General features: G+C 50.9%; 1 protein-coding gene across 2 annotated transcripts in view; it reads right to left on the bottom strand.

Annotated features, from left to right (window-relative positions):
* Window positions 1-9,766: 9,766 nt before the first annotated feature.
* The window catches only part of NOTCH1 (notch receptor 1), a 46,073-nt gene continuing 40,375 nt past the window's right edge, over window positions 9,767-15,464 (bottom strand). For both annotated transcript variants that reach the window (XM_069873497.1, XM_069873498.1), the window contains exons 30-34: window positions 15,170-15,335; window positions 14,141-14,436; window positions 13,662-13,809; window positions 13,456-13,553; window positions 9,767-12,997 (exon numbers count right to left, since the gene is read on the bottom strand). In XM_069873497.1, the coding sequence (XP_069729598.1) occupies window positions 11,531-12,997; window positions 13,456-13,553; window positions 13,662-13,809; window positions 14,141-14,436; window positions 15,170-15,335 (2,175 nt within the window). In that variant the 3' untranslated portion in view covers window positions 9,767-11,530. The remainder of the gene's footprint in view (window positions 12,998-13,455; window positions 13,554-13,661; window positions 13,810-14,140; window positions 14,437-15,169; window positions 15,336-15,464) is intronic.

Here is a 15,464-nt window from a genome sequence, read left to right as displayed (position 1 = left end):
GCTGTTCTGGACATCCCCATTTATTCTTCACTAGGTTCTTTTTGTATTAATCTAACTGCAAAAACTCCCCTCTCTTCTCCAAACAAACCAGTGTCTTTATGCAGCAGACTGTGAAGTAGGGAGGGGGAAAAAAAACCTAATTAAACCATCTGCCAAGACAGTGACCTCCTGGAAAGCACCAACTTAACTGAACAAAACACTGATATCCACCTAATAGTTCTGTTCTTAGTAGAAAAGTTGTTTCTAAAATACAGTCGAGCACAAAAGCCAAGTGGTTTCACAACTGAAAACCCCACTGCCAAATTTCTAACATGGCCTTCACTCCTTACAGTGTCTTATCAGACATACACAAAGAAAAACAAAGAAAAACAGGCCTAATGCTTTCCCACATTTTTGTGACAACCAGTACCAGTAATTAGCTAATTAGAATAAGTGTAGGCTTTACTTTAAAGCGCTGGTTTGCCATTCCTATAACAAGGTCTCTAATGTTGCATTACAGAAGTTCAATGAGAGTATCTGCTTCCTCATCGAAGGAAAGTTAATATTAACAGACTGCACACAGTAGTAAAAGCACACAAGATTTGAAGAATTAAGTCCAAATAAAATGAACGTGCCCATTTCAGGTAATTTAAACAGAAGATATCAACTGGGTGATCCTGACCTACCCTGCCCCCACTCCAGTACTACCAGGAATGTGGATTTTAAGACATTTATAAATGACAAATAACTACGCGAGTTAAAGGCAATCCATCTCTGCTTTATCTAGGTTGGAAATTCTTAACTTTCAGCAGGTTTATTAATAGATAATGCAGGGCAGCCTGCTAAACATTAGTCACCAGGAATAACAATTGCAGACCATGTTTCCAGGCGCACCAGAAAAATATTACCAAAGAGAAAAGAAAGAAGATTAAAACTACCCTCTAGACAAGGCCATCAATAAATTTCAATTGACAAGCTCTACAGCCATGGTTGGCTTTAAACTTCTCTGAAAACTTACCTGTATGAAGGAATGATTTATTTGGGGGGAATTAATTTAATCCTATCTCCAAGGGACATAAGCTAAAACAATGACTCTTAAACAAGCATAAGTAAGCCCACAAAGCTGGTTACAGAATGTAACATTAATTCTCTTGTGTGCCTACATACACACACACACGTGCACGGACTGAACAATAAATAACATATTCACATACACAGAAGTTCTTGGGGCCTGAAGGAAAGCTGGAGAGGGACTTTTTACAAGGGCCTGCAGGGACAGGACAAGGGGTAGTTGGAAGAAGGGAGATTCAGACTAGATCTTAGAAAGAATGTTTTTCCTGGGAGGGTAGGGAGGCCCTGGCCCAGGTTGTCCAGAGAACTCGTGGCTTCCCCATCCCTGGAGGTGTTCAAGGCCAGGTTGGATGGGACTTTGATGAACCTGATCCAGTGGGAGGTGTCCCTTCCGACCCAAACCATTCAATGGTTCAATGATTCCTAAGAACGGGAATGAAGTGAATAAAAAAAGTCTGCTGCAATCCCAAATAGAAGAATAGCTGGGAAATGAGACTTGCACCCTTACAATCAGTATTTAGGATACTAGTTCTTCAGGTTTTTTGCTATGCAGACTTCTGCACACCTGCAGATAACACTAGACTGAAAACACTGAGCATCATCTGCCCTGCTAACTGCTCTCTACCAGCTTCCTCATACACAGCAGCCACAGTTACAGATATTACTTAGTGAAAAGAGCTCCTTGGGAATCAGGAGTATGGAGCTTAATGCGATGCGCTGGCAGCAGCACAAACTGCTCCATGTCCTGTCAGACCGACCCTGTCCTCAGCTGCAGCTCCTGAGTGCTCCTGCGCAGGGCAGCGCCAGCTCCACCAAATCCTAGAATCACAGAATGCCAGGCTGGAGGGGACCTCGAGGATCACCTGGTCCAACCTTTTTAGGTGATCTATAGTTTAAATGAGGTGGCCCAGCACCCTGTCAAGCAGAACCTTAAGTGCCCTGTGTAGAGGAATCTATCACTTTCCCGGGGAGATTATTCCATTGTCTAACTGTTCTTATGGCGAATCCAAACAGAACCTCCTCAGGAGCAACTTATATCCAGTACCTCTCGTCTAAAAGCTGAGGCCACTCAACAACTCGGAAAAAACACTACAGGTTGTGAGAACTACTGTATCTCCTTGAAGGAAACAGATGGTGAGGAGTGCCAGGAGACACTTCCCACTATAGGGCCCCTTGCTCCCTCTCCTACCATGAGTGTCCTCCTCTCTCTCCCTTTCCTCCACAAGGAATCCCCCCTCTCTCCCACTCACAAGACTCTTCTCCCACCATGGGATCTGCACTCTCTCCCTCCCAGTACACTGCCTCCGTCTCTCTCCCTCTCCCAACAAGGAACACACTCCCTTTCCCTCTCCCAATGAGGGACCCCCCCCCCTTCCCTCTCTCTCTCCACGGGATCCCTCCCTTCCCTCTCTCTCTTCACGCCCCCCTTTCCCTCCCTCCTCTCACAGGATCCCCCGTTTCCCTCCCTCCTCTCACGGGATCCCCCCTTTCCCTCTCTCCTCTCCACCGGATCCCCCCTTTCCCTCTCTCCTCTCACGGGACCCCCCCTTTCCCTCTCTCCTCTCACGGGACCCCCCCTTTCCCTCTCCCCTCTCACGGGATCCCCCCTTTCCCTCTCACAGGACTCCCCCCTCCCTCTCTCTCTCCACAGGATCCCCCCTTTCCCTCTCTCCTCTCACGGGACCCCCCCTTTCCCTCCCTCCTCTCATGGGACCCCCCCTTTCCCTTCCCCGTCTCATGGGATCCCCCCTTTCCCTCTCACAGGACCCCCCCCTTCCCTCTCTCCACAGGATCACCCCTTTCCCTCTCTCTCCTCACGGGATCCCGCCCCCTTCCCTCTCGCCCGCCCCCCCCCGTACCTCTCCCCAGTACCACAGACCCCCTCCTTCCCATACCTGTCCCCCCCTCCCCCCTGGTACCACAGAGTCCCCCCCTTCCCGTACCTGTCCCCCCCTTCCCGTACCTGTCCTCGCCCCCCGCGCTCGCGGCCGCTCAGCACCGGGCGCCGCCCCCGCCGCGGGCCGCAGCACCGGCTCCCTCCGCCGCCATCTTGGCACATCCGGCCGGGTTGTGTTCCTCCGCCGACGTGTCACGCCGCGCCGCGCGATGACGTCACTGCGCCTGCTGGGGAGCCGGCGCCGCGTGCCTGGTCGCGATCCTCGCCCGCCGGTTCCGCCCCGTCCTTCCGCGGGACTCGGAGGGAAAGGGCGGAAGTGTCGCAGGGAAAAGAACCCCCCGCACGCTAAGGGCGGAAGTGGCGTCAGCGGCGCTCGTGTCGCAGCGCGCCGGGTGGCGCAGGGGGCGGGGCGCTCTGGGGCCGCGGGTTCGAGGCCCGCGTGGGGCGGCTGCGGCCGGTGCCTGTCTGTATGCACGCCTGAGCCCGAGCCTGTGCCCCCCTTGCCCCAGCTGCTGAGCCTGTCCTTGTCCATCTCTCTGCCCTACACGCTGCCCTTGAGCCTGTGCCGGCTTCTACCCCGACCCCTCTCCCTGCCTGTCCCTCTGCTACCTCTCCACCTTAGACTGTCCCTGAGACTGTATCACCCGTGTGCCTGCCCCTGTGACTGTGACTCCCCCTGCGTCCACCTCTACCTGCTCCTGCCCTCCCCCTGCCCCTCTCCCTTTCCATGCCCCCCTCTCCCAGCCCCTCTCCTTGTCCCTCTTCCAGTCCTCTTTATAGAATCATAGAATCACCAGGTTGGAAGAGACCCACGGAATCATCGAGTCCAACCATTCCTATCAAACACTAAACCATGTCCCTCAGCACCTCATCCACCCATCCCTTAAACACCTCCAGGGAAGGTGAATCAACCCCCTTCCTGGGCAGCCTCTGCCAGTGCCCAATGACCCTTTCTGTGAAGAATTTTTTCCTAATCTCCAGCCTAAATCTCCCCTGGCGGAGCTTGAGGCCATTCCCTCTCGTCCTGTCCCCTGGCACTTGGGAGAAGAGCCCAGCTCCCTCCTCTCCACAACCTCCTTTCAGGTAGTTGCACAGAGCAATGAGGTCTCCCCTCAGCCTCCTCTTCTCCAGGCTAAAAAACACCCCCAGCTCTCTCAGCCGCTCCTCATAAGGCCTGTTCTCCAGCCCCCTCACCAGCTTCGTTGCTCTTCTCTGGACTCGCTCCAGAGCCTCAACATCCTTCTTGTGGTGAGGGGCCCAGAACTGAACACAGGATTCGAGGAGCGGTCTCCCCAGTGCCGAGTACAGAGGGAGAAGAACCTCCCTGGCCCTGCTGGTCACGCCGTTTCTGATCCAAGCCAAGATGCCATTGGCCTTCTTGGCCACCTGGGCCACTGCTGACTCCTGTTCAGTCGCTGTCATCCAACACCCCCAGGTCCTTCTCCTCCAGGCAGTTTCCAGCCAGGCTTCTCCCAGTCTGTAGCTGCTCAGGGTTGTTGTGCCCCAGGTGCAGGACCCGCAATTTGGCCTTGTTAAACCTCATGCCATTTGATCTTCCCGGCGGTCCAGCCTGTTCAGATCCCGACCCTCCAGCAGATCGACACTTCCACCCAGCTTAGTGTTGTCCACAAACTTGCTCAGGGTGCACTCGATGCCTTCATCCAGGTCATTGATAAAGACATTGAACAGGGCTGGACCCAGCACTGAGCCCTGGGGAACCCCTTGTCACTGGCCTCCCTCTCCCAGTTCCCCTCTCCCAGTCCTCCTCTCTCTCCCTGTCCCTCTCTCGGCCCCTCTCCTAGCCCCAGCCCCTCTCTGTCTCCCTGCCCTCTCTCCCTCAGCCCCTCTCCTCCTCCCTCCCTCTCCCTCTCCGGCCCCGGGGCCGCGGCTGCAGTGTGGCGGGCGGCCGGCAGGGCGGGACAGAGCTCCGCCAGCCCGGGGGTGTCCGGCGGAGCTGGGGGCCGAGCCGGGAGCTTCAGGAGGCTGCCCCGGGGAAAACCCGTCTGCTGGAGGAGGAGACGCGGCATCAGAGAATCGTTAAGGATGGGAAAAGACCTCTCGGCTCGTCCAGTTCAACCCGAAGGGATCTGAACAGGCTGGACCGCTGGGCAGAGTCCAATGGCAGGAGGTTTAAGGCCAAATGGCGGGTCCTGCACTTGGGGCACAACAACCCTGGGCAGCTACAGACTAGGAGAAGTCTGGCTGGAAACTGCCTGGAGGAGAAGGACCTGGGGGTGTTGGTTGAACGTGAGCCAGCAGTGGCCCAGGTGGCCAAGAAGGCCAATGGCATCTTGGCTTGGATCAGAAACGGCGTGACCAGCAGGGCCAGGGAGGTTCTTCTCCCTCTGGACTCGGCACTGGTGAGACCGCTCCTCGAATCCTGTGTTCAGTTCTGGGCCCCTCACCACAAGAAGGATGTTGAGGCTCTGGAGCGAGTCCAGAGAAGAGCTGGGGAAGGGCTGGAGAACAGGCCTTATGAGGAGCGGCTGAGAGAGCTGGGGGTGTTTAGCCTGGAGAAGAGGGGGCTGAGGGGAGACCTCATTGCTCTCTACAACTACCTGAAAGGAGGTTGTGGAGAGGAGGGAGCTGGGCTCTTCTCCCAAGTGACAGGGGACAGGATGAGAGAGAATGGCCTCAAGTTCTGCCAGGGGAGGTTCAGGCTGGACATAAGGAAAAAATTCTTCACAGAAAGGGTCATTGGTCACTGGCAGAGGCTGCCCAGGGAGGGGGTTGAGTCCCCTTCCCTGGAGGGGTTTAAGGGACGGGTGGACGAGGCACTGAGGGGCATGGTTTAGTGTTTGATAGGAATGGTTGGACTCGATGATTCCGTGGGTCTCTTCCAACCTGGTGATTCTATGATTCCGTATCAGTCACGAATAAGTCTGAAGATGTTTCACTCCGCTCTGCTCTGTGCTCCAGCCTTGCTTTGAGGGTCTGTGTCACGCCAAGACGAAGCTTTTGAAGGGGAGTCCCTGTTCAGATGGAAGAAGGATGCATCTCATTTCCAGTTTGTGTCTTGTTTACCAGTTTGTGTCTTGTTTACCAGTTTGTACACAGGCGGTGGCCACTGTGCTGGTCACACACTTCACCCAACAACAAACCATGGAGGGGAAAATACAAACGACCTAAACAAACATCTTAATCAAGGGTCATTATCAGCACAAGAGCTGTTCCTGCCGCTTGATCATTAAAGCAGGGTGATATCCTGAAAGCCCAGGCCAGGCAGGGGAAGCAGCACTTTGATGCTGGTGTGGGAACCAGAGGCAGTGCTGTGATTTTTAAAGTGCCTTTCATCTCCCTCTTTTGTAGGAACATTCTTATGACCCAGCTTGCCAAATACGATTTCCCTATACAAGCATGAATTGCAGATAAAGCCCTGATCCTCCCTTGCTATTTCCACAAACAGGTGTAATCTGAGGAAACAAGATTTTAATTAGCCTGATTGGCTTTTGAAAAATACGTATGCACTCTGTAAGTACCATCCACAGCTTACAGCTGTATCTATAGCCAGATATTTACACATCTAACCCTCCTCTTATGCACCTGTACACATGCATACACCATGCAAACACTGATGAGGGGCTCTCACCTTTGCTGTTCTCCTGAGAGAAGTATGAGATTATAAAGAATCATCGCATTAAGACATTCAGTCCCTTTGTATTCTGAAGCTTTCTAGCTGATTCACAGCAAACGCAGCCCGTTCTGGACTCGAGAGTGACCCATTACAAATAAAAAGTCTTGCTGCTGGGAAGAGGACAGCATGTGTCCTCCTCTGCTTCATCAGCTTCCTTGGGGTTACAACACAGGTGATGCTGACCTTTCCCCATTAAATTCTACTAATTAGTTCAGCCTTCAGGCTGCAGCCAACCATAAACACAGCCCTGCCCTAGGAGTTCGCTACTAAAAGGATCATTCCTTGAGTTTAGAAACAGGGAAAATGTTTAAAGTGGAGTTTCTCTTAGGAGGATCAGAGTTTTGTATCAGGTTAGCCAACTCGGACAAGCTGAGCTTTATTTATTCGCTCTTTTAGTTGCTGTGATCATCCAAACTACCCCAGCCACACTAACCCGTGTGTAATTCGGGAGAGGCTGCACCTTGGGTGAATTTGGCTCCTTTCGTACATTCTTAAGGGGGTGGTTGGAGTGCAGAAACATTGGCAATCAGGGTTCAAGCAGCTGTTAGCAACTTTCTGAGCAAACATCAGTAGCCTGGGGCTAAAAGCAATACAGAGTAGCAATTTCTAAATGTCCCATCTAATTGGGCAGGAATAATGAAAACAAAGAATAAAAACCCAAGCCCTCCAGCATGTAAACAAATAGTTCAGATGCACCCATTCCTCATAGCATCAACAGGCTTGCCATCGGAATAGCTGGGTGCTAATCTTGATTTAGCAAACACTTCTGAACCCTTCCCTTGGCATGCGGTATGATTTTAGTGCTTCTCAGCCTTTTTCACCTGGAAGGCTAAACCAACCCTGCTTGCCGTGACCCAGTCATTCTTTGGCATCTCCTGTTGCTGTGAGAGCTTGAAATTCAGCTCCCAGCATCCTTACCAGCATGAAGTAAAGATGAGCTTGGGGTTGGGCTGGTCGGAGGGGCATGAGAGAAGGCAAATCCTTCTAGTTAGAGAGCTGATGGGAAAGCCCTAAGTGTGGAGGGAGAAACTAGAACCATTTCCCTAGTTTCTCATTTAACTTTGCCTCCGCCCCAGCTGGGGATCCGTGACCCCACAATAATCTCGGGTATCCACTCAGGGAAGCAGGAACAAGGGACTGACAGAAGTTTGTGGGCCACCGGGTGCCTCCTTAAATCTTAGAGTCATTTGGGCTAAACGCTTAAAAACTAAACTTAATGTCCTTACTCCTCTACTGCTTAGAAAACCTGTTCTGACTTCAAGTTTGAATTACCTCATGGCTAACTTATTAGTACCTATTCACATGCCAATCTGGACCTTTTAATTTTGTCTCTTTCCCTGGTATTTAGCCCCCTCTTTCCTCATTCTGTCCTTCTGACCCATCCCCATGGAAAACTACATTCTCTGCAGCCCCTCACTTCTTAAACGAGCCACATGTGGTTAGTTGCCTTGTGCAACGTCACATTGTTTTGCACGTCCTTGTAACTCCTTTTTCTAATCTATTTCAGGCCAAATTCCCACTTTGACCATGAGTGACTGGAATGTTGCATGTTAGACCAGGTCGTAGAGTCTTACCGAAGCCTCGAGTCGGCATGAGCATCACCGGAGCGCAGAGATGCCCCATGCTCGCAGCCAGCTGTGGGATGTGTACGTGTGGGAGAAGCCTGGAAGGATGGGCTGTGTGGGAATACAGCTGGAAGTTCACAGATGTGATTCATGGACAGCACATGGTGCGAATCACAGACAAACTTCATCTAGCGAATCCCAGACGGGACGCAGTGAGACACAACTGGGGGGAAGAGCACGTCTCAGGAAGCCCAGGTCCAGGGTGTCCTTTGGGATAACGAGATTCTCCCTGGTAAAATACCTTTTTTCAGAGGAAAGAGGGATTTGTCTTCAGTTAAAATGCCCTTTTCCATGGAGTTTGCAGGGAGCACACGCTGGCATATCACCTCCCTGACCTCTGAAGCTGCTGTGTCTTGCTGCTGCTGGGTGGCACAGAAGATGCCACTGGCAGCTCTGGTTTCTCACTGGTTTTACAGCACAAGTCTGGTAGCCCCAAATCTGCCTGGGGCTCGATACTAGGCACATGTACACACATGCCCACTCCCTCCCCAGCCACAGAGTGGAAAATACCAGCATTCCAAGAGTTACCAGGCTTATCTGATTTGGGAGGAGGTCCAGGGTCGGCTATTTATAACCAGTTATCTAGGGACTTTGCAGCTGCATTTGGCCAACTGAGTCCCTGTGGGGAAGAGAAAGAATGAAGTGAAATGAAATTACCTTAAAAATCTTGAGCACAGCAAAGAAAAGCAAATGCTTCAGAGCAGTGCTTGTGCCCAGAGTGGCACCCGTGAAACCCTCCCTTGGTGCTGCTGCCCCTCGGCGGTGTCGTCAGATGGATTCCCAGTTCCAGTCTGTGCAAACCACCACAGCAGAGCCCAGCCACAGGCTCAGCGCTGTGCGTGGGGCAGGAGGCACTGTCTGGAGCTCAGCACCACTCACAGAGGGCTCTGTTTCCACAGGCATTACATAATTAAAAGCGCGGGGTCATTTTTTCCCCTTAGCCGTTTCATTAGCCAGAGTACACTCCTAAAAAACTGATCAGAAAGTGAAGCTTGAAAGTGCAGAAAGCAGTACTTTGAACATAGAATCATAGAATCACCAGGTTGGAAGAGACCCACCAGATCATCAAGTCCAACCATTCCTATCAAACACTAAACCATGTCCCTCAGCACCTCGTCCACCCGTCCCTTAAACACCTCCAGGGAAGGGGACTCAACCCCCTCCCTGGGCAGCCTCTGCCAGTGCCCAATGACCCTTTCTGTGAAAATTTTTTTCCTAATATTCAGCCTAAACCTCCCCTGGTGGAGCTTGAGGCCATTCCCTCTCGTCCTGTCCCCTGTCACTTGGGAGAAGAGCCCAGCTCCCTCCTCTCCACAACCTCCTTTCAGGGAGTTGGAGAGAGCAATGAGGTCTCCCCTCAGCCTCCTCTTCTTAAATAAAAAAAAAAAAAAGATGTCCTAAGTCGTAAGAGTTTTGCATAAGGAGAAAGTTCCATTGTCCAAAGCTCTGCTTTGAGCTTCCACACAGAGAACAAGACCCTAGGAAAGTGACGGGAGGCAGCCGAGCATTATTCAAAGACCAGAACTCAACTGATCCATAACAAAAACACTAAGTTCCAGGTTTAGTAAAATCTAGATGCCCACAAGCATCATTTATTGCAAATCAGTTAACCAAAAAAAATACATCATTTTTGCAAACTACAACTTTGCATGTAGATAACTTTATTACAGAAGATAGCTTTTCTGAAACTACACTCTAGTTTATAAAACATAGGAAGATTCAACACCACGTGATGTTTTTATCACTCATATGTCACAATAACAATTGTCTGAAATTTTAACTAAGATGAGTGCTCAGCAAGGCGCTGTGCCTTGAGAAATATCCATTTTATTTGGTGTTCTAATAAAAAAGGAACGAGGAAAAGGAACCCTTTTCTTAGGTTTTCTTGATTAACTGCTCTAGTTGCCTGTCCCATACACATCTCTAGTCTCAGGGTGTCTGCTCGCCTTCGTGAGTGATATTCCAACACCTCTACACGGTGATATATTTACGATATATTTAAGACTTGCTCATTTAGATTTTTGAAACAAAATCCACCTTTTCTTTAAAAAAAAAAAAACAAACCAAACCCCAACGTATTTACAACCATTAAATCTGCCACAGGCTTATACTATATTTTACATGATACACAGAGCGAGTGTACATCAATATAAAAAAAGATGCATCACTCCGGGCTAACAAGAACAAAGTGTTAAGGGTTCACAGCACAGCCTGGGCTGCCCTTCGCCCTCCTGTTCAGCATCCCCCAACACCAGAGCAGGAGCTGGAGCTGGTGGCAGCACTCGAATGCTTTGTAGTCTCACTCAGGTTGTCTGCATCCATAGACACACCTTCTTTAAACCAGGCAGGCCATCCTTAAAATAAGGATGTGGTTTACAAGTTTATATTGGCATTTCTTTCTTAAACAGTTACTCCAAGGCAAACACGAAAACAAAAAGAAAACAACAGTAAAGATATTCAAAGCAAAATTAAATCTCCTTTGTGTATAAACTCAGTCATGGGTTTGGATACGCTCCATAGTTATGGGCTTGTTCTCTTCCAAATTGGCAAATACACTTGGTTTTGGTGGGGGACAGTATTCATGTTTTGCAGGGGTGTTTTTTTTTTAGCTTAGAACCTGTTCTTACAGGCCTATAATGCTGATTTTTTTTATATCATAAAAATCATTTAAATATATATATTTTTTATATATATATATAAAAACAAGCGAGAACAAAAATTTCTATTATCAAGGCAAATGTACAACTATATAATACTGAAATTTAAAGATAGATTCATGACTGGTACCATAAAATGTCCTCTCAGATATAACAGTAAAGGAAACATTTTAAAGTACATTTCAAAAATCTGTCCATACTTATTTTTTTTCCCCCCTAAGGAGCGGCATTTTTAGTCAATTTTTCTTTCCCCTTTTCTTTCTCACCTCTCTTTCTGACTTGAAAGAGAAAAAAAAAAATAAATTAATGGCATTTCAGAATCACAAATCGCTGCTTATAGCTTTACCTAAACATTTCCTCTCAAATCGAACACAATGAACCCCCCTAAACAAAAGAGAATGTCTTATTAAAACCTAATTTTTTGACTTCTGGAAACACAATTGAGTTCTTAACAATAGAACATATAAATAAAAAGGCAGTGTTTTCATGTAAAATAAAAAGTACATAAATAAATACTTAAAAAAGATGAATTGTCTTTTTTTTTCTTTTTTTATAAAAACATATTTAAAAAAGGATCCTTTAATAAAAGCATCCAACGTCCTTTTAAAAAAGAACTCCTCGAGCTTCTAACTCCCACTGAGTGCCAGCGTCTCTGAAACACTGTCTTTTACTTGAAGGCTTCGGGGATGTGTCCCATCTGCGACTGCATACTGGTGGGAGGGCTGGAGATGCCCTCGGACCAGTCGGACACGTTGGAGTGAGGAGATGAGCTGGACCACTGGTCCGGCGACTCCGGCGACGGCGTTAGGAAAGGGTGGTCGGGCACCTGGAGCTGGTGGCTGGGGGTGTTGTCCAAGGGGGAGGAATAACTGTGCTGGGAAGGTGGAGTTAGAAACTGCGTGGTGGTCATGGGCTGGGCGAGGGAGGATGGCAGAGACGTGGGCAGCATCTGCGAATCTTGAGGCAGGATGGTGTGCACTGCCATGCTGCTGCTGCTCACCGGCTGCATGTCGGGCTGGCTCAGCTCCGTACCGAGGAAATTTTGACCCATGTGGCCGCTCGCGTTGGAGCTGGGGTTGTGATGCTGCTGCGGCTGCGGCGGCTGCGGCTGCTGCTGGGCTTGCTGCGGCTGCTGCGGCTGCATGTTCGGCTGCTGGAGCTGCTGCTGCTGCATCTGCTGGAGCTGCTGGCTCTGCATCAGGTGAGGCTGGGATGCCAGCCGAGTGTTGGGCATGGCCTGGTAGCTCATCATCTGCGACAAGCTCGTGGTGGGCAAGCCGTTGTGCAGGGAGGTCATCATGCCGTGCTGAAGGTTCGGCGTCTGCTGGTGTGCCCCGGCTTGCAGGTTGCCTCTCATCGGGTTGTACTGGTTCTGGACCATGCCGTTCTGCAGCCGGCTCAGCCAGTCACACTGCCCGTTCAGCCCCGCCGCTCCGCCGACGGAGAAATTCATCGGCGCGTTGCTCATCACGGTGCTGGGGCTGGAGACGGGGAGGTGAGAGAGACGCGGTGGCACCGCATCGAAGGCCATCCTGCTGGAGCTTCCCATGGCCAAATCCTGCTTCCCCGCCATGTTGAGGTGGTTGATGCTCATGTGGGCATCAGGCATGCCTGGCAGATGATTCAGAGGCATGGAAGGGGACTGCTGAAACGGAGATGTCATCAGCGGAGGAGAGGCAACATCCGACAGGTACCCGTGGGGTGATTCCAGGGAGTCCACTGGAGATAACACGCTGGAGTTGTCAAGCAGGCATCCTTTTCCATCTTGTGACTTTTTTCTCCGGGCTTTGAGGTCTTTGGCATCCTTGCCGTTGCAGCTCAGGCCCTTGGTACTCGGCTTCCTGGCTTTCTTGCCCTGGACGGCAGGTTTCAGGTTGCCGATGTAGCTGTTGGGAGAGCAGAGTGGTGGGGACAGCGTGGGTGCTCCCAGGGGGCCGTTGTGCAGCGGTGGGCTCCGCACCAGGTTGTACTCGTCCAGCAGCCTCACAATGTCGTGGTGCATGCGCTCCTGGGCGATGTCCCGCGGGAGACGGTCCATGTGGTCCGTGATATCACGGTTGGCAAAATGCTCCAGCAGGACCTTGGCGGTTTCATAGCTCCCTTCTCTAGCTGCGAGGAACAGTGGAGTCTCCTCCTAGAAACGCAGCAAAGATGGTTAGGTTTAAGTCCCTGGATTCACCTGGCTAACACTACCCTGAGGTCCAAGCCCAACACCATGCGGCTGGGTAGCAGAGATGTCTCCTCTGGTGAGGTTTTGCTGCTTGTTCCTACCATGCTGAGCCATATCCTTACACTGCTATCAAACCAGGAACCCTATGAGTGACCCAGAACGTGTGAGGAGATGGCCGCACAAAACCTCTATCATACTGCTCACCAAGCACCGCACAGTCTCTCAACATCACCTGTAGGACCAAATCCCACACTGCTTTTTGGGCTAAACCCAAATGCTTCACACACAGCAGAACAATCAAATCAGAGTCTCGATGCCAGAGTCTCGATGCCAGACAGTGTTTCATTTCAGGCAAAAATTACCCTTTAACGGACTCCCCAAATGGTTCTTTCCTTGCCTATGTCAGCCCAGGAGACCCTTACCTTATTATTCTGCATATCCTTATTGGCACCGTTCTTCAGGAGGACCACTGCGGCTTCAACGTTGTTCACAGCAGCTGCCCAGTGCAGCGCTGACTTGCCTGCAGAGGAAGACCATGAAACATGCATTAGTCAGTGGCGAGAGTAACTGCAAGCAGCTCTTTCCTTCCACCTCGGAGGGAAACCCATGTTTTATTTGCCTGCAATACCTAGATCGTCCACGGCATTGACGTCTGCGTGGCAGTTGATGAGATCGTCCAGCATGCCCTCCACGGCCAAGCGAGCGGCCAAGATCAGAGGAGTGGTCCCGTCGTGCATCCGGGCATCGAGATCGGTTGCCCTGTTTCTAATCAGGATCTGGATCAAAGTGCAGGAAACACAACCGTTAGGCGGGACAGAAAGCGGACACTCCACATACCCAGGTCTCAGGACCTGGAACCCCCTTTCCAGATGCTGGTCCCTCCAGTCCCTGCTCCCAGTCTAGGAGTGTGGACCTGGAGGGCAGCTATGGGGTTGCTGTTTTGCTGTGCCATGAGACAACAGGGGCTTCAGTTTTTAAGACCTCTACCCTGCGCCGTGCCAGGACCAGCAGGAGCCCCTGCCATACGCTCAGTCGTGTGCCCGACTCTACATGGAGCACCAACACTTCCCTGAATGCCCCAAGACCAATGGTGAAACAACCAATTACCTGGAAGACTCCTTGGGCATCGGCAGAGACGGCAGCGTGGAGGGGTGTCCTGCCCATGTTATCCTGGATGTTGGCATCAGCGCTGGCTTCCAGCAGGCGCTTGGCAGCGTCCGAGCGGGAGTACCTGGCAGCCAGGTGAAGCGCCGTCTCGCCGGTGCGGTCAGTCTGGTTGTGTAAGCTGGCGCCTTGGTAAATGAAATCTGAGATGACGGCAGGAGCATCATCTTCCTCTTCGCTATTGCCCGTTTCCAGCCCTCCTCCGCTGCAGGAGGCGATCATAAGCGGGGTGAAGCCGTCTGAAAAGCACAGGGGAACTCGGTGAAAAAAGGCTTTTTACTTTCCTCTAATGCAGGCGGCTCAGCAAGATGCTCTGTCTGCAATAGATGCTTATCCTCGTGGGTGCATCAAGGCTGAATTCCTGGCTGGTTCTAAACATCAAACACGAATATCCTTCCTCTGATATGGATCTGAAATTCCTCAGTGGTATCTCACCACTTGCTGCTTTTCCTATTTCATCTGCTAGCTTGCGCGCTAACGTGTAAGGGTGCAATTTATAAGGAAGGTCACTCAAAGAAAACTTGAGTACAGTACAGCACAGCCTTAAATATTTTCATTATTTCAGAGGACAACTTCACTGATGTGGGGAGGACCAAATGTGTGTCATAATTTAAAAGCCTATTAACTATTAAAATAGTTAAAAATGTGAAAAGAAGATTGTGAAATGTGCAGTTTGGCGGGAGGAGAGGAATCTAGGAGTGGCAGAGAGATGCGCTGGGTGACTTAAAAGGTACTACTTCTGTATTTTCCGATTTCCATCTCAGTGACAAACAAGAGATTTCATGGAAAGCAAAATGCGACAGGGTCTACCTCTAAATCGCTCACAAGAGCAACCATGTGATGCAGAACACCCAGCAGCGACTCTGTACTAGGAATGGAGACAGGCAGGGCTGCCTGGGACTGCTCATTTGCCAGGGGAGGATTTTAGATTAACTGACAAACGGCGCAGAAGTGAAAGGAGTCCACCCTTACCGGGACCTCTGACGTTGACATCCATGCAGTCCGCATCGATTTCCCCCTGCGGTGGAGTCGGTGCCATGGAGGATATGCGCAGGTCAGCAGCATCCAGGTGCTGCTGGGTCCACTGCCTGTGATCCGTCTGATCGTCCGTGTCCGGCAGCATCGCCTGCTCCTCGAACTGCGAAATGACAGCGGGCGATGAGCACCGAGCAGAGCACACGAGGCAGGGAGGGAGGAGGGAGCTGAGCTCTAGCGTGGGAAGCTCTGCAAGTCTCAAAGGTATGTTTGTCACACGCAGGAGCTGACA

This window comes from Phaenicophaeus curvirostris, chromosome 20 (assembly GCF_032191515.1).
Source record: "Phaenicophaeus curvirostris isolate KB17595 chromosome 20, BPBGC_Pcur_1.0, whole genome shotgun sequence".
In the NCBI taxonomy this organism is placed as follows: Eukaryota; Metazoa; Chordata; class Aves; order Cuculiformes; family Cuculidae; genus Phaenicophaeus; species Phaenicophaeus curvirostris.
The sequence above is the reverse complement of the archived record's forward strand: the minus strand, read 5'-3'. Positions and strand labels throughout refer to the sequence as shown.